The 19,159-nt window shown below is 44.9% G+C and overlaps 1 protein-coding gene across 2 annotated transcripts in view; it reads left to right on the forward strand.

Moving 5' to 3' along the window:
• Window positions 1-19,159, forward strand: part of LOC118400675 (inaD-like protein) — a 309,349-nt gene that overhangs the window by 207,704 nt on the left and 82,486 nt on the right. For both annotated transcript variants that reach the window (XM_052475280.1, XM_052475281.1), the window contains one exon: window positions 12,449-12,540. In XM_052475280.1, the coding sequence (XP_052331240.1) occupies window positions 12,449-12,540 (92 nt within the window). The remainder of the gene's footprint in view (window positions 1-12,448; window positions 12,541-19,159) is intronic.

Genomic DNA, 19,159 nt, shown 5'->3' on the forward strand with positions numbered 1-19,159 from the left:
GTAGTTCATGAAGGAAGGCTTGCACATTAAAGTTTTTTAGCAAGGGTCAATGACAAGTTAGGACAGGTCGTTTCACTGAGCATCCATTATGAACACAGGCTGTTAAACAGTGATCACTAAGGTCATTACAGAAAACACCAGACTGACACCTATCAGGATTATTTGTGAGGATAACATCGATGAGAGTAGCCTTTTCTGGGTGTTTGGAGTCAAACCTTGTGGGATTGGTAATAATCTGAGAAAGATTTAGGGAGTCCCATTTATTTAGGACTAAATCAGGTGGTTTAAGCATGTCCCAGTTTAGGTCACCTAGCAGGACAAATTCAATTTTAGTGTAAGGGGTCAGGACAGAGCTTAGGGCAGATAGGGTACAGGCCAGTGCTGATGGAGAATGATAGCACCCAGCAACAGTCAACCACCAACAGTCACCCAGCCACGACAAAGAGCCATTTGAAAGTTTAATACTTAAAACCAGCAAATCAAATTGTTTGGGGACAGACTTAGTGGAGACAACCGAGAACTGAAGGTGATCCTTGGTGAAGATAGGCCCCCCCACACACATTTGGATGATCCGTCTTGCCGAAAAAGGTGATAACCAGGAAGGTTAACATCAGTATTCAAATCACTCTTCCTTAACCACGTCTCAGTAATGACCAACACATCTGGATTGGAGCTGTGAACCCACACTTTCAATTGATCCATTTTAGGCAATAAGCTTCTAGTGTTAATGTGCAGAAAACCGAGGCTTTTACGAGAGCAGAAATCAGTGAAGTAGATATCAGAGCACAAGTCAGAATTGGGGCTAGCAACAGTAGATGGGCCAGGGTGTACATGCACATTTCCAGATATCATCAACAGTAGATGGGCCAGGGTATACATGCACATTTCCAGATATCATCAACAGTAGATGGGCCAGGGTATACATGCACATTTCCAGATATCATCAACAGTAGATGGGCCAGGGTATACATGCACATTTCCAGATATCTTCAACAGTAGATGGGCCAGGGTATACATGCACATTTCCAGATATCATCAACAGTAGATGGGCCAGGGTATACATGCACATTTCCAGATATCATCAACAGTAGATGGGCCAGGGTATACATGCACATTTCCAGATATCATCAACAGTAGATGGGCCAGGGTGTACATGCACATTTCCAGATATCATCAACAGTAGATGGGCCAGGGTATACATGCACATTTCCAGATATCATCAACAGTAGATGGGCCAGGGTATACATGCACATTTCCAGATATCATCAACAGTAGATGGGCCAGGGTATACATGCACATTTCCAGATATCATCAACAGTAGATGGGCCAGGGTATACATGCACATTTCCAGATATCATCAACAGTAGATGGGCCAGGGTGTACATGCACATTTCCAGATATCATCAACAGTAGATGGGCCAGGGTATACATGCACATTTCCAGATATCATCAACAGTAGATGGGCCAGGGTATACATGCACATTTCCAGATATCATCAACAGTAGATGGGCCAGGGTATACATGCACATTTCCAGATATCATCAACAGTAGATGGGCCAGGGTATACATGCACATTTCCAGATATCATCAACAGTAGATGGGCCAGGGTATACATGCACATTTCCAGATATCATCAACAGTAGATGGGCCAGGGTGTACATGCACATTTCCAGATATCATCAACAGTAGATGGGCCAGGGTATACATGCACATTTCCAGATATCATCAACAGTAGATGGGCCAGGGTGTACATGCACATTCCAGATATCATCAACAGTAGATGGGCCAGGGTGTACATGCACATTTCCAGATATCATCAACAGTAGATGGGCCAGGGTATACATGCACATTTCCAGATATCATCAACAGTAGATGGGCCAGGGTATACATGCACATTTCCAGATATCATCAACAGTAGATGGGCCAGGGTATACATGCACATTTCCAGATATCATCAACAGTAGATGGGCCAGGGTATACATGCACATTTCCAGATATCATCAACAGTAGATGGGCCAGGGTATACATGCACATTTCCAGATATCATCAACAGTAGATGGGCCAGGGTATACATGCACATTTCCAGATATCATCAACAGTAGATGGGCCAGGGTATACATGCACATTTCCAGATATCATCAACAGTAGATGGGCCAGGGTATACATGCACATTTCCAGATATCATCAACAGTAGATGGGCCAGGGTATACATGCACATTTCCAGATATCATCAACAGTAGATGGGGCAGGGTATACATGCACATTTCCAGATATCATCAACAGTAGATGGGCCAGGGTATACATGCACATTTCCAGATATCATCAACAGTAGATGGGCCAGGGTATACATGCACATTTCCAGATATCATCAACAGTAGATGGGCCAGGGTATACATGCACATTTCCAGATATCATCAACAGTAGATGGGCCAGGGTATACATGCACATTTCCAGATATCATCAACAGTAGATGGGCCAGGGTATACATGCACATTTCCAGATATCATCAACAGTAGATGGGCCAGGGTATACATGCACATTTCCAGATATCATCAACAGTAGATGGGCCAGGGTATACATGCACATTTCCAGATATCATCAACAGTAGATGGGCCAGGGTGTACATGCACATTCCAGATATCATCAACAGTAGATGGGCCAGGGTATACATGCACATTTCCAGATATCATCAACAGTAGATGGGCCAGGGTATACATGCACATTTCCAGATATCATCAACAGTAGATGGGCCAGGGTATACATGCACATTCCAGATATCATCAACAGTAGGTGGGCCAGGGTATACATGCACATTTCCAGATATCATCAACAGTAGATGGGCCAGGGTATACATGCACATTTCCAGATATCATCAACAGTAGATGGGCCAGGGTATACATGCACATTTCCAGATATCATCAACAGTAGATGGGGCAGGGTATACATGCACATTTCCAGATATCATCAACAGTAGATGGGCCAGGGTATACATGCACATTTCCAGATATCATCAACAGTAGATGGGCCAGGGTATACATGCACATTTCCAGATATCATCAACAGTAGATGGGCCAGGGTATACATGCACATTTCCAGATATCATCAACAGTAGATGGGCCAGGGTATACATGCACATTTCCAGATATCATCAACAGTAGATGGGCCAGGGTATACATGCACATTTCCAGATATCATCAACAGTAGATGGGCCAGGGTATACATGCACATTTCCAGATATCATCAACAGTAGATGGGCCAGGGTATACATGCACATTTCCAGATATCATCAACAGTAGATGGGCCAGGGTGTACATGCACATTTCCAGATATCATCAACAGTAGATGGGCCAGGGTATACATGCACATTTCCAGATATCATCAACAGTAGATGGGCCAGGGTATACATGCACATTTCCAGATATCATCAACAGTAGATGGGCCAGGGTATACATGCACATTTCCAGATATCATCAACAGTAGATGGGCCAGGGTATACATGCACATTTCCAGATATCATCAACAGTAGATGGGCCAGGGTATACATGCACATTTCCAGATATCATCAACAGTAGATGGGCCAGGGTATACATGCACATTCCAGATATCATCAACAGTAGATGGGCCAGGGTGTACATGCACATTCCAGATATCATCAACAGTAGATGGGCCAGGGTATACATGCACATTTCCAGATATCATCAACAGTAGATGGGCCAGGGTGTACATGCACATTTCCAGATATCATCAACAGTAGATGGGCCAGGGTATACATGCACATTTCCAGATATCATCAACAGTAGATGGGCCAGGGTATACATGCACATTTCCAGATATCATCAACAGTAGATGGGCCAGGGTATACATGCACATTTCCAGATATCATCAACAGTAGATGGGCCAGGGTGTACATGCACATTTCCAGATATCATCAACAGTAGATGGGCCAGGGTATACATGCACATTTCCAGATATCATCAACAGAAGATGGGCCAGGGTGTACATGCACATTTCCAGATATCATCAACAGTAGATGGGCCAGGGTGTACATGCACATTTCCAGATATCATCAACAGTAGATGGGCCAGGGTATACATGCACATTTCCAGATATCATCAACAGTAGATGGGCCAGGGTGTACATGCACATTTCCAGATATCATCAACAGTAGATGGGCCAGGGTATACATGCACATTTCCAGATATCATCAACAGTAGATGGGCCAGGGTATACATGCACATTTCCAGATATCATCAACAGTAGATGGGCCAGGGTATACATGCACATTTCCAGATATCATCAACAGTAGATGGGCCAGGGTATACATGCACATTTCCAGATATCATCAACAGTAGATGGGCCAGGGTATACATGCACATTTCCAGATATCATCAACAGTAGATGGGCCAGGGTATACATGCACATTTCCAGATATCATCAACAGTACATGGGCCAGGGTGTACATGCACATTTCCAGATATCATCAACAGTAATACAATCAGGGCACGGCAGAGGACAGGGAGAGCTCTGCAGTGCTGGTTTATGACATCTGAATGTGCATCAGATGGCAACAAGATCATATTGTAGCAATTTCATCATGTAACATGAATACAAAGCCGGCGAGAGGTGGTTAGAATAGGATGGGAGGCCAAAAGTCTGTGTAACCAATAGAGAGTCAGAATCCCGAGTGTGGGAACAAACATTGTATGTCCCGCGGTTGGGTAAAGAACGTTTGTAGTCAACAAAGCATGCAGGAGGCAAATAGCAAAATGAAAAATGGAAAAAATGTAATATATAACGACTTATAGCCATTGGGGGCGTACCTGTACCAGACAGGGAGAGACAGGCCAGGGCAGACGATGAACATATCGCCAGGTGGATCCAAGCAGCAGGCAAGGGAAGTAGGTGTGCGAAGGTCTTTCCTCTTTCCACCTCTGCTGTTCTCAGAGAGACACAGATTCCAGGAAAACCTCTATCACAATGTTTGGCCACAAAACACAACGCGAGTGTCGAGTCTTTAGATTTTCACCACGACAACGTCAAAATAGTCTTGTCTTTTCTTATCCTTATCCGTTCCCCTTACTCCAGTTTCTCCTTCCTTCGCTTTCGTTCAACGTCTTTATTCAAGCAACTTTGTATGAACTTCAAAGTCCAGAGTAAGAGCAGTGTTTCCCTCTCCGTTACTGAGGCAGGCCTCCATAGCATTATAGCCTAACTCAAATCTGGACACTGACTGTATAACCTCTCACATAGCCTGATTTTAAAATGAAGTCCTGCAGAATTAAGCATTTCTTTAAGTAAAATTATACACCATTTTGATTCGGGGGCAGGAGTGGAGAAATATTATTTATTTCTTTCAGCATCTTGAGAGCATGGCTGGAGTGATTATGGACATATTCAATCTCTCCCTGTCCCAGTCTGCTGTCCCCACTCGCTTTAAGATGTCCACCATTGTTCCTGTAACCAAGAAAGCTAAGGTAACTGAACTAAATGACTATCGCCCTGTAGCACTCACTTCTGTCATCATGAAGTGCTTTGAGAGGCTAGTTAAAGACAATATCACCTCTACCTTACCTGACCCTCTAGACCCATTTCAATACGCATATCGTCCCAACAGATCCACGGACGATGCAATAGCCATCACACTGCCCACTGCCCTATCCCACCTGGACAAGAATTCTGTTCATTGACTCTATAGCTCAGTATTCAACACCATAGTACCCTCCAAGCTCATCATTAAGCTCGAGGCCCTGGGTCTGAACCCCGCCCTGTGCAACTGGGTCCTGGACTTCCTGACGGGCCACCCCCCAGGTGGTGAAGGTAGGGAACAACACCTTCGCCGATCCTCAACGTAGGGGCCCCACAAGTGTGCATACTCGGTCCTCTCCTGTACTCCTGTACTCCCTGTTCACCCATGACTGCGTGGTCGCACACGTCTCTAACTCAATCATTTTCAGACGACAGGACCATAGTAGGCCTGATAACCAACAATGACCTCCTCCTACAAGGTCCTGGTGGAGTGGTGCCACGCAACAGTGCTCGATGTCACAGGAAGGCCAAAAAGATCATCAAGGACATCAACCACCCGAGCCACGGCCTGTTCAGCCCATTATCATCCAGAAGATGAGGTCAGTACAGATGCATCAAAGCTGGGACCGAGAGCATGAAGAACAGATTCCATCTTAAGGCCATCAGACTGTTAAATAGCCATCACTAGCCGGCTACCACCTGTTTACTCAACCCCGCATCTTAGAGGCTGCTGCCCTATATACATAGACATGGAATCACTGGTCACTTTAATAATGTTTACTCATCTCATATGTATATACTGTATTCTATTCTACTGTATTTTAGTCAATGCCACTCTGACATTGCTCGTCCTATAATTTATATATTTCTTAATTCCATTATTTTACTTTTAGATTTGTGTGTGTTGTTGTGAATTGTTAGATACTACTGCACTTTTGGAGCTAGGAACACATATTTTGCAGATGTTATTGTGGATGTGACCAATAAAATTTGATTTGATGAATGTGCAGTTAGGGTCCGTCTGTAAAGGTGGTGTTGCTGTCTTTATCAGCATCATAAAAGCTGATTACTATTTCAACCACATAAAGTATGCATACAAGCCAAACTGAAATATTATCAAAAACATGTTTAATTTCCTTACAACCGGTCAAACTGATTTTCTGCATGGAAAATTGTTCCTGTTTTTTTGTTAGTGCATTTTCTCCCCGGTCCCTATGCATCTTTGCTGCCCAAGAGAAGCAGAGATGAAAGAGAAAAGCGAAAACAAACTTTACCGATGTCAACTCGGTTGAAGCAGTCATTCTATCGATTTATGACATTATTCTGGTGAGCTAGGGTTTATTTAGTCTTCTAGGGCAACATGCAATGACAGAAGAGAAGCGGCATGTATCTAATTATAGTCAAGTTGACTAAGTAATAGCCTATCAAAATGTTGGAAATTATATGCAGAAACAATAGCCTATCAAAATTTTGGAAATTATATGCAGAAACAATAGCCTATCAAAATGTTGTAAATTATATGCAGAAACAATAGCCTATCAAAATGTTGGAAATTATATGCAGAAACAATAGCCTATCAAAATGTTGTAAATTATATGCAGAAACAATAGCCTATCAAAATGTTGTAAATTATATGCAGAAACAATAGCCTATCAAAATGTTGGAAATTATATGCAGAAACAATAGCCTATCAAAATGTTGTAAATTATATGCAGAAACAATAGCCTATCAAAATGTTGGAAATTATATGCAGAAACAATAGCCTATCAAAATGTTGTAAATTATATGCAGAAACAATAGCCTATCAAAATGTTGTAAATTATATGCAGAAACAATAGCCTATCAAAATGTTGGAAATTATATGCAGAAACAATAGCCTATCAAAATGTTGGAAATTATATGCAGAAACAATAGCCTATCAAAATGTTGTAAATTATATGCAGAAACAATAGCCTATCAAAATGTTGGAAATTATATGCAGAAACAATAGCCTATCAAAATGTTGTAAATTATATGCAGAAACAATAGCCTATCAAAATGTTGTAAATTATATGCAGAAACAATAGCCTATCAAAATGTTGGAAATTATATGCAGAAACAATAGCCTATCAAAATGTTGGAAATTATATGCAGAAACAATAGCCTATCAAAATGTTGGAAATTATATGCAGAAACAATAGCCTATCAAAATGTTGGAAATTATATGCAGAAACAATAGCCTATCAAAATGTTGGAAATTATATGCAGAAACAATAGCCTATCAAAATGTTGGAAATTATATGCAGAAACAATAGCCTATCAAAATGTTGGAAATTATATGCAGAAACAATAGCCTATCAAAATGTTGGAAATTATATGCAGAAACAATAGCCTATCAAAATGTTGTAAATTATATGCAGAAACAATAGCCTATCAAAATGTTGGAAATTATATGCAGAAACAATAGCCTATCAAAATGTTGGAAATTATATGCAGAAACAATAGCCTATCAAAATGTTGTAAATTATATGCAGAAACAATAGCCTATCAAAATGTTGTAAATTATATGCAGAAACATATCTAAAAAGGCCTGTAAAAAAAAGGTTCTCCCGTCTTTGACTGTACAGTGAATTTTCTATATTTGCGGGTCAGGTGCCGGCCTCAGATTTTCACTTTATCCCATATAGTCGGACAGTCCCAACTCCCAACACAACACTGTCACTGTTGATGCCAGGGCTCCTCTCAGGCCACACAATTCATCACAACACAACAGCTGTGCGTGTGTGTGTGTGTGCCTCTGAGGAATAACAGGGGAATAGCTGTCACTAAGGCCACAGGGTCTAACCTAAAACACTTTTCTCTATCCCATCTCCATTCTCTGTCTATTGATGTTCACTTCTCTTCTCTGTATCTCCTCTTCTGTCTTCCTTAGGGAGGTTCAGCTTCTGAGAAGACTGCCTAGGCAGCGAGGAGCCATGCAATATAGATGTGATTGATTATTATGATTTGATTAGAGTAGTTGCTTGGTTTGAGCACTGCTACTGAATGCAATGAATTATATATGTGTCTACATAGAGCTGTAATGTTTTGATGTGTTCGTCGTAGATTATCTTCCACAACATTAATAGTAACATCGAAGAGCCTGAATTGGAACTGACAGTTGACCCTTTGTCTGTTGTGTCTGTTGTCTTCCTTTTCGTGCCAATTCATTCATTCCATCATATCGCTTTCTCCTCCCTCCCACTGTCAACCCTGTTGTTTATTCTCTCCATTTCTCCCACCCTCTCTGTCATGCCAGCTTTACTCATTACAACAAAGTCACTGCTGCTATGAAACATGTATGTGGCTCGCCACAAGCACCGGGAGAGGAGGGGGGCAGACCCGACACACTGCAATACACACAGTCACAGGCTGATGCATGTGGACACACACACACACACACACAGTCACAGGGACACACACACACACAGTCACAGGCTGATGCATGCGGACACACACACACACACACACACACACACACACACACACACACACACACACACACACACACACACACACACACACAGTCACAGGGACACACACACACAGTCACAGGCTGATGCATGTGGACACACATTCACACGGACACGGACACACACACACACACACAGTCACGGACACACACACACACACACACACAGTCACAGGCTGATGCATGCGGACACACATTCACACACAGTCACAGGCTGATGCATGCGGACACACATTCACACGGACACACACACGGACACACACACACACACACACACACACACACAGTCACAGGGACACACACACACAGTCACAGGCTGATGCATGTGGACACACACACACACACACACACAGTCACAGGGACACACACACACACAGTCACAGGCTGATGCATGTGGACACGCATTCACACGGACACACACACACACACACAGTCACAGGGACACACACACATGCGCACACACATACACACACAGTCACAGGGACATGCATGCACGTGCACACACACACACACAAACACCTCCTCAAACATTTTAAGCCATCATTGGGCTTTATGTACCAATTATTTATGTTGACATTGCCTTGTGAATCCTGTCCAATAGGAACCGATGGAGCTAGTCGGTTTTATTTAGACTTTTACTAAAGGTTGAAAGCATTTAGTTCAAATGGGTTACCTATCTCTCTTGTGTGTGTGTGTGTGTGTGTGTGTGTGCGTGTGTGCGTGCGTGCGTGCGTGCGTGCATGCTTAATCATGTGCTGATGCCTGAGCGGAGGAATCAGGCAGATATTTGCATCCTGTAGCTCGAACTCCATAAAGTTCTGGGACACTGTAAAGTCCATGGAGAACAAGAGCACCTCCTCCCAGCTGCCCACTGCAGCTCAGCTGCCCACTGCAGCCCCCCACAGCTACTCGCCCAAGCCTCTCCAGCTTCTCCTTTACCCAAATCCAGATAGCAGATGTTCTGAAGAGCTGAAGAGCTGCTAAACCTGGACCTGTTCAAATCAGCTGGGCTTGACAATCTGGACACTCTATTTCTGAACCTATCCGCCGCCATTGTCGCAACCCCTATTACCAGCCTGTTCAACCTCTCTTTCATATTGTCTGAGAACCCCAAGGATTGGAAAGCTGCCGCAGTCATCCCCCTCTTCAAAGGGGGAGACACCCTGGAACCAAACTGTTACAGACCTATATACATCCTGCCCTGCCTATCTAAGGTCTTCGAAAGCCAAGTCAACAAACAGGTCACTGACCATCTCGAATCCCACCGTACCTTCTCCGCTGTGCAATCGGGTTTCCGAGCCGGTCACGGGTGCACCTCAGCCACGCTCAAGGTACCAAACGATATCATAACCGCCATCGATAAAAGACAGTACTGTGCAGCCGTCTTCATCGACCTGGCCAAGGCTTTCGACTCTGTCAATCACCATATTCTTATCGGCAGACTCAGTAGCCTCGGTTTTTCTAATGACTGCCTTGCCTGGTTCACCAACTACTTTGCATACAGAGTTCAGTGTGTCAAATCGGAGGGCATGTTGTCCGGTCCTCTGGCAGTCTCTATGGGGGTGCCACAGGGTTCAATTCTCGGGCCGACTCTTTTCTCTGTATATATCAATGATGTTGCTCTTGCTGCGGACGATTCCCTGATCCACCTCTACGCAGACGACACCATTCTGTATACTTCTGGCCCGTCCTTGGACACTGTGCTATCTAACCTCCAAACGAGCTTCAATGCCATACAACACTCCTTCCGTGGCCTCCAACTGCTCTTAAACGCTAGTAAAACCAAATGCATGCTTTTCAATCGTTCGCTGCCTGCACCCGCACGCCCGACTAGCATCACCACCCTGGATTGTTACGACCTAGAACATGTGGACACCCATAAGTACCTAGGTGTCTGGCTAGACTGTGAACTCTCCTTCCAGACTCATATCAAACATCTCCAATCTAAAATCAACTCAAATTCGGCTTTCTATTCCGCAAACAAAGCCTCCTTCACTCACGCCGCCAAACTTACCCTAGTAAAACTGACTATCCTACCGATCCTCGACTTCAGGGATGTCATCTACAAAATAGCTTCCAATACTCTACTCAGCAAACTGGATGCAGTTTATCACAGTGCCATCCGTTTTGTTACTAAAGCACCTTATACCACCCACCACTGCGACCTGTATGCTCTAGTCGGTTGGCCCTCGCTACATATTTATCGCCAGACCCACTGGCTCTATAATATAATAATATATGCCATTTAGCAGACGCTTTTATCCAAAGCGACTTACAGTCATGTGTGCATACATTCTACGTATGGGTGGTCCCGGGGATCGAACCCACTACCCTGGCGTTACAAGCGCCATGCTCTACCAACTGAGCTACAGAAGGACCACACGGCTCTAGGTCATCTACAAGTCCAAGTCCATGCTAGGTAAAGCTCCGCCTTATCTCAGTTCACTGGTCACGATGGCAACACCCACCCGTAGCACGCGCGCTCCAGCAGGTGTATCTCACTGATCATCACTAAAGCCAAAACCTCATTTGGCCACCTTTCGTTCCAGTTCTCTGCTGCCTGTGACTGGAACGAATTGCAAAAATCGCTGAAGTTAGAGACTTTTATGTCCCTCGCCAACTTCAAACATCTGCTATCTGAGCAGCTAACCGATCGCTGCAGCTGTACATAGTCTATCGGTAAATAGCCCACCCAATTTACCTACCTCATCTCCATACTGTTTTTATTTATTTACTGTTCTGCTCTTTTGCACACCAGTATCTCTACCTGTACATGACCATCTGATCATTTATCACTCCAGTGTTAATCTGCTAAATTGTAATTATTCGCCTACCTCCTCATGCCTTTTGCACACAATGTATATAGACTCTTTTTTTTCTTCTTTTTTTTCTACTGTGTTATTGACTTGTTTATTGTTTACTCCATGTGTAACTCTGTGTTGTTGTCTGTGTCACACTGCTTTGCTTTATCTTGGCCAGGTCGCAGTTGCAAATGAGAACTTGTTCTCAACGAGCCTACCTGGTTAAATAAAGGTGAAATAAAAATAAAAATCATCCTGTCATTTTCATCACCAACAATAAATAAGATGACTGTGTGTGTGGTGTCTGTGTGGTGTGTGTGGTGTGTGTTTGGTGCACACTTGCTTACAGGGTGTATTTCTGTTTGCATGCGTGTGTTCATGTTTATGTTGCTGTGTCTTTGTTAGAGAGATAAAGAAATGAAACCCATCCTTCTTCCGGTATATGATATGGGTAGTGTTTATTTGGCATCAAACGGAAGTAAACTGACCGAAGCAGGGAGGGACCACCTGAACTTGTCCATTAAGAAATGTGATTTTTTACCGTAATCTTCTTCTTTTTTTGCTACTGTGTGCCCTAATGAATAATCTCTATTGTAGTTTAATGCTCTCTCCTTCTCTCCTACCCCATCAGATCAACAACCAGGTCCTGTATGGCCGCAGCCACCTGAACGCCTCGGCCATCATCAAGAGTGCCTCGCCCAAGGTCAAGATTACCCTGATCAGGTAGGGACCAGAGGCGTCAATGCCTATCCTACTGAGGGGACCTCTGCCCTCCTTCGTTTCAAACCGTTTAAGCTTGAAGGTGCTCTAAGTCCCACCTGCATTGCTGCTTCAGAAACACCTTAGCAGTGTTGTAGTAGCGGAGACCGGTCTCAAGACCACATTTTCAGTGTTTCGGTCTTGTCTCTGTGTTGGATACATTTGTACTCGGTCTTGGCTCGGTCTTGGACACTGAGGACTAATTTCTTCCTGATACCAGCGGAGTAAAAAACTCATTATCAGCTTCCATTCAGTACAACCGCTTCGCCAGGCCATATACACTATATGAACAAAAGTATTTAGACACCTGCTCGTCAAATATCTCATTCCAAAATCATGGGTATTGATATGGTGTTGGTCCCCCGTTTACTGCTATAACAGCCTTGATTCTTCAGGGAAGGTTTTCCACTAGATGTTGGAACATTGCTGCAGGGACTTGCTTCCATTCAGCCACAAGAGTATTAGTGAGTTTGGGCGATTAGGTCTGGCTCACAGTCGGTGTTCAAATGTATTCCAAAGGTGGGGTTGAGGTCATGGCTCTGTGCAGGCCAGTCAAGGTCTTCCACACCGGTCTTGACAAACCATTTCTGTATGCACCTTGCTTTGTGCTTAAACAGGAAAGGGCCTTCCCCAAACTGCTGCAAAGTTGGAAACACAGAATTGTCTAGAATGTCATTGTATGCTGCGTTAAGATTTCCCTTCACTGGAACTAAGGGGCCTAGCCCAAACCATGAAAAACGGCCCCAGACCATTATTCCTCCTCCACTATGCATTCGGGCAGGTAGCGTTGTCCTGGAAACCTACTTCACGAAGCTCCCAACAGACATTTATTGTGCTGACGTTGCTTCCAGAGGCAGTTTGGAACTTGGTAGTGAGTGTTGCAACCAAGGACAGAAGATTTTTACGCGTTGCGCACTTCAGCACTCTGCGGTCCCGTTCTGTGAGCTAGTGTGGCCTACCACTTCGCGGCTGAGCCGCTGTTGTTCCTAGACGTTTCCACTTCACAATAACAGCACTTACAGTTGACCGGGGCAGCTCTAGCAGGGCAGAAATTTGATGAACTGATTTGTTGGAAAGGCAACATCCATCCTGATGGTGCCACGTTGAAAGTCACTGAGCTCTTCAGTAAGAACATTCTACTGCCAATATTTGTCTATAGAGATTGCATGCCATGTGCTCGATTTTATATACCTGTCAGCAACGGGCGTGGCTGAAGTAGCCGAAACCACTAATCCACTAACATACTTTTGTATATATAGTGTACTTTATGTGTATATACACTCCTGTGTATATATATATATATCTGTATATAGACTGTGTATCTACAATAGAGATGTGGAGAACCTAGTGGACCTGATGCTGAACGGACAGCATCAGTAACAACGGTAATACCAGCTCACTCATGTACAGTAGGAGAGTGCTCTTACTGTAAAACACAAAGGACCAGTAGAGTAGAGGAGTGTAGTGTAGTGTAGTGTAGTGTAGTGTAGTGGAGTGGAGTGGAGTGGAGTGGAGTGGAGTGGAGATGAGTGGAGTGTAGGGGAGTGTAGAGGAGTGGAGATGAGTGGAGTGGAGTGTAGAGTAGAGGAGTGGAGTGTAGTGTAGGGGAGTGTAGAGGAGTAGAGTGGAGTGTAGAGGAGTGGAGTGGAGTGTAGAGGAGTTGAGAGGAGTGTAGAATAGTGTAGTGTAGAATAGTGGAGTGTAGTGGAGTGTAGAGAAGTGTAGTGGAGTGTAGAGGAGTGTAGTGGAGTGTAGAGGAGTGGAGTGGAGTGTAGAAGAGTGGAGTGGAGTGTAGAGTAGAGGAGTGGAGTGTAGTGTAGTGTAGAGAAGTGGAGAGGAGAGGAGAGGAGGAGTAGAGTGGAGTGTAGAATAGTGTAGTGTAGAGGAGTGTAGTGGAGAGGAGTGTAGTGTAGTGTAGAGGAGTGTAGTGTAGTGTAGAGGAGTGTAGAGGAGTAGAGTGGAGTGTAGAATAGTGTAGTGTAGAGGAGTGTAGTGTAGAAGAGTGGGGTGTAGTGTAGAGGAGTGGAGTGTAGAGGAGTGGAGTGTAGAGGAGTGGAGTGTGGAGGAGTGGAGTGGAGTGTAGAGGAGTGTAGAGGAGTGTAGAGGAGTGTAGTGTAGAGTAGTGTAGAGTAGTGTAGTGGAGTGGAGTGGAGAGGTGTGGAGTGTAGAGGAGTGTAGAGGACTGTAGTGTAGAGGAGTGGAGTGTAGAGTAAAGGAGTAGAGTGGAGTGGAGTGTAGAGTAGAGGAGTGTAGTGGAGAGGAGTGTAGTGTAGTGTAGAGGAGTGTAGTGTAGTGTAGAGGAGTGTAGAGGAGTAGAGTGGAGTGTAGAATAGTGTAGTGTAGAGGAGTGTAGTGTAGAAGAGTGGGGTGTAGTGTAGAGGAGTGTAGTGTAGAAGAGTGGGGTGTAGTGTAGAGGAGTGGAGTGTAGAGGAGTGGAGTGTGGAGGAGTGGAGTGGAGTGTAGAGGAGTGGAGTGTGGAGGAGTGGAGTGGAGTGTGGAGGAGTGGAGTGGAGTGTAGAGGAGAGGAGTGTAGAGGAGTGTAGAGTAGTGTAGTGGAGTGGAGTGGAGAGGAGTGGAGTGTAGAGGAGTGTAGAGGAGTGGAGTGTAGAGGAGTGGAGAGGAGTGTAGAGGAGTGTAGAGGAGTGTAGAGTAGAGGAGTGTAGAGTAGAGGAGTGTAGAGTAGTGGAGTGGAGTGGAGAGGTGTGGAGTGTAGAGGAGTGTAGAGGACTGTAGTGTAGAGTAAAGGAGTGGAGTGGAGTGGAGTGGAGTGGAGAGGTGTGGAGTGTAGAGGACTGTAGTGGAGTGTAGAGTAAAGGAGTGGAGTGGAGTGGAGTGTAGAGTAGAGGAGTGTAGGGTAGAGGAGTGTAGTGTAGAGGAGTGTAGTGTAGAGGTGTGGAGTGGAGTTGAGTGGAGGTATACGACTTGTCAATTATGTAGTACAATAGTGAAATCATGCACAAAGTAGCCTACACAATCGCAAAGCATGTTGAACTACATTCATATGCGCGCTGCCGTACACATAGTCTAGTTTCAGCAGGAATATCATCTGCAGGCAGGCAGCAAGAGCATGCAGCTCTCAGCTGGTTTTGGCACAGAGCAGCTCACAGCTGTAGCTGGTAGGGTAGGAAAGAGATTTTAACTTATGATATCTACCAGTAAATGCTAACTAAGGCAACAATGGCAATGCAAACCAGGTGTTGAGAAAGTATGGTCCGAAGTCTTGTTCAGTAGGCTATTTAGGATGTCGCAATTCAGTCATCATGCACTGTTTTCATCAGGGGCGTAGGCATGAGTGGGCTTGGGTGGTTAACTTTGCACGCTCTGGGCATTCTCTTGATGACATCTTTGCACACTCTTGGCATTCTCTCAACCAGCTTTACCTGGAATGCTTTTCTAATAGTCTTGAAGGAGTTCCCACATATTCTGAGAACTCGCAATTTGGTTGAGTTTATGTGATTGTGGAGGCCAGGTCATCTGATTCAGCACTCCATCACTCTCCTTCTTGGTCAAATAGCCCTTACACAGCCTGGGGGTGTGTTAGGTCATTGTCCTGTTGAAAAACAAATGATAGTCCCACTAAGCGCAAACCAGATGGGATGGCGTATCGCAGCAGAATGCTGTGGTAGCCATGCTGGTTAAGTGTACCTTGAATTCTAAATAAATCACAGACAGTGTCACCAGCAAATCACCATCACACCTCCTCCTCCATGCTTCACGGTGGGAACCACACATGCAGAGATCATCTATTTACCTACTCTGCATCTCACAAAGATGCAGCGGTTGGATTCAAAAATTTCAAATTTGGCCCAAGCAACTATCTTCTTAGTGGTTTCTTTGCAGCAAAGGCCTGATCCATGCAGTCTCCTCTGAACAGTTGATGTTAGGATGTGTCTGTTACTTGAACTCTCTGAAGCATTTATTTGGGCTGCAATTTCTGAGGCTGGTAACTCTAATGAACTTACTCTCTGCAGCAGAGTTGACTCTGGGTCTTCCTTTCCTGTGGCGGTCTTCATGAGAGCCAGTTTCATCATAGTGCTTGATGGTTTTTGTGACTGCACAACTTTCAAAGTTTTTGACATTTTCTGGATTGACTGACCTTCATGTCTTAAATGTCTTAAAGTAATGATGGACTGTCGTTTCTCTTTGCTTATTTGAGCTGTTCTTGCCATAAAATGGACTTGGTCTTTTACCAAATAGGACTCTTCTGTATACCACCCCTACCTTGTCACAACACAACTGATTGTCTCAAATGCATTAAGAAGGAAAGACATTACACATATTAACTTTTAACTTGGGGCTAGGCCCTTTTTTCTCAATTTCCGCCTGAATGACATACCCAAAGTAAACTGCCTGTAGCTCAGGCCCTGACGCCAGGATATTCATATAATTGGTGCCATTATAAAAAATAAAAGAACTTTGTAGAAATGTTAAAATAGTGTAGGAGAATATAACACAATAGATATGGTAGGAGAAAATCCAAAGAAAAACCAACCAGATTTTTATTTTAGAAATGCAAGTGAAAGCTCATATTGTAAAATTGCTCCCTGAATGCAATTCCTATGGCTTCCACTGGGTGTCAGCAGTCTATGTTCAAGGTTTCAGGCTTGTAACTTCAAAAACAAATAAGAAATAACAGTTTTTGTATGAGGACACAGTGTTGGAAATCTGTGTTTTTGCTCACCATGATGAAGTTGCACACCTGTCAAAATCGGTTTCCTATTGAACATACTTGTATCTGAAAGAAATATTATAGTTTGATTACATTTTAAGGTGTCTGAGGAGTAAATACAAATGTATTTTGACTTGTTGAAAAAAAGTTTAGGGGTAGATTTTTGGATTCCTTTCCCTGCAGTGGATTACTCAAATCGATAGCGCGAACTAAACTGACTTTTTGGGATATAACATTTACATTACATTTAAGTCATTTAGCAGACGCTCTTATCCAGAGCGACTTACAAAATTGGTGGATACACCTTATGGCATCCAGTGGAACAGCCACTTACATCTAAAACTTTTTTTTGGGGGAGAAGGGGGGTGAGAAGGATTACTTACCCTTACTTACCCTATCCTAGGTATTCCTTGAAGAGGTGGGGTTTCAGGTGTCTCCGGAAGGTGGTGATTGACTCCGCTGTCCTGGCGTCGTGAGGGAGTTTGTTCCACCATTGGGGGCCAGAGCAGCGAACAGTTTTGACTGGGCTGAGCGGGAACTGTACTTCCTCAGTGGTAGGGAGGCGAGCAGGCCAGAGGTGGATGAACGCAGTGCCCTTGTTTGGGTGTAGGGCCTGATCAGAGCCTGGAGGTACTGAGGTGCCGTTCCCCTCACAGCTCCGTAGGCAAGCACCATGGTCTTGTAGCGGATGCGAGCTTCAACTGGAAGCCAGTGGAGAGAGCGGAGGAGCGGGGTGACGTGCGAGAACTTGGGAAGGTTGAACACCAGACGGGCTGCGGCGTTCTGGATGAGTTGTAGGGGTTTAATGGCACAGGCAGGGAGCCCAGCCAACAGCGAGTTGCAGTAATCAAGACGGGAGATGACAAGTGCCTGGATTAGGACCTGCGCCGCTTCCTGTGTGAGGCAGGGTCGTACTCTGCGGATGTTGTAGAGCATGAACCTACAGGAACGGGACACCGCCTTGATGTTAGTTGAGAACGTCAGGGTGTTGTCCAGGATCACGCCAAGGTTCTTAGCGCTCTGGGAGGAGGACACAGTGGAGTTGTCAACCGTGATGGCGAGATCATGGAACGGGCAGTCCTTCCCCGGGAGGAAGAGGAGCTCCGTCTTGCTGAGGTTCAGCTTGAGGTGGTGATCCGTCATCCACACTGATATGTCTGCCAGACATGCAGAGATGCGATTCGCCACCTGGTCATCAGAAGGGGGAAAGGAGAAGATTAATTGTGTGTCGTCTGCATAGCAATGATAGGAGAGACCATGTGAGGTTATGACAGAGCCAAGTGACTTGGTGTATAGCGAGAATAAGAGAGGGCCTAGAACAGAGCCCTGGGGACACCAGTGGTGAGAGCGCGTGGTGAGGAGACAGATTCTCGCCACGCCACCTGGTAGGAGCGACCTGTCAGGTAGGACGCAATCCAAGCGTGGGCCGCGCCGGAGATGCCCAACTCGGAGAGGGTGGAGAGGAGGATCTGATGGTTCACAGTATCGAAGGCAGCCGATAGGTCTAGAAGGATGAGAGCAGAGGAGAGAGAGTTAGCTTTAGCAGTGCGGAGCGCCTCCGTGATACAGAGAAGAGCAGTCTCAGTTGAATGACTAGTCTTGAAACCTGACTGATTTGGATCAAGAAGGTCATTCTGAGAGAGATAGCGGTAGAGCTGGCCAAGGACGGCACGCTCAAGAGTTTTGGAGAGAAAAGAGAGAAGGGATACTGGTCTGTAGTTGTTGACATCGGAGGGATCGAGTGTAGGTTTTTTCAGAAGGGGTGCAACTCTCGCTCTCTTGAAGACGGGAGGGACGTAGCCAGCGGTCAGGGATGAGTTGATGAGCGAGGTGAGGTAAGGGAGAAGGTCTCCGGAAATGGTCTGGAGAAGAGAGGAGGGGATAGGGTCAAGCGGGCAGGTTGTTGGGCGGCCG

Source organism: Oncorhynchus keta, chromosome 22 (assembly GCF_023373465.1).
Source record: "Oncorhynchus keta strain PuntledgeMale-10-30-2019 chromosome 22, Oket_V2, whole genome shotgun sequence".
Classification (NCBI taxonomy): domain Eukaryota; kingdom Metazoa; phylum Chordata; class Actinopteri; order Salmoniformes; family Salmonidae; genus Oncorhynchus; species Oncorhynchus keta.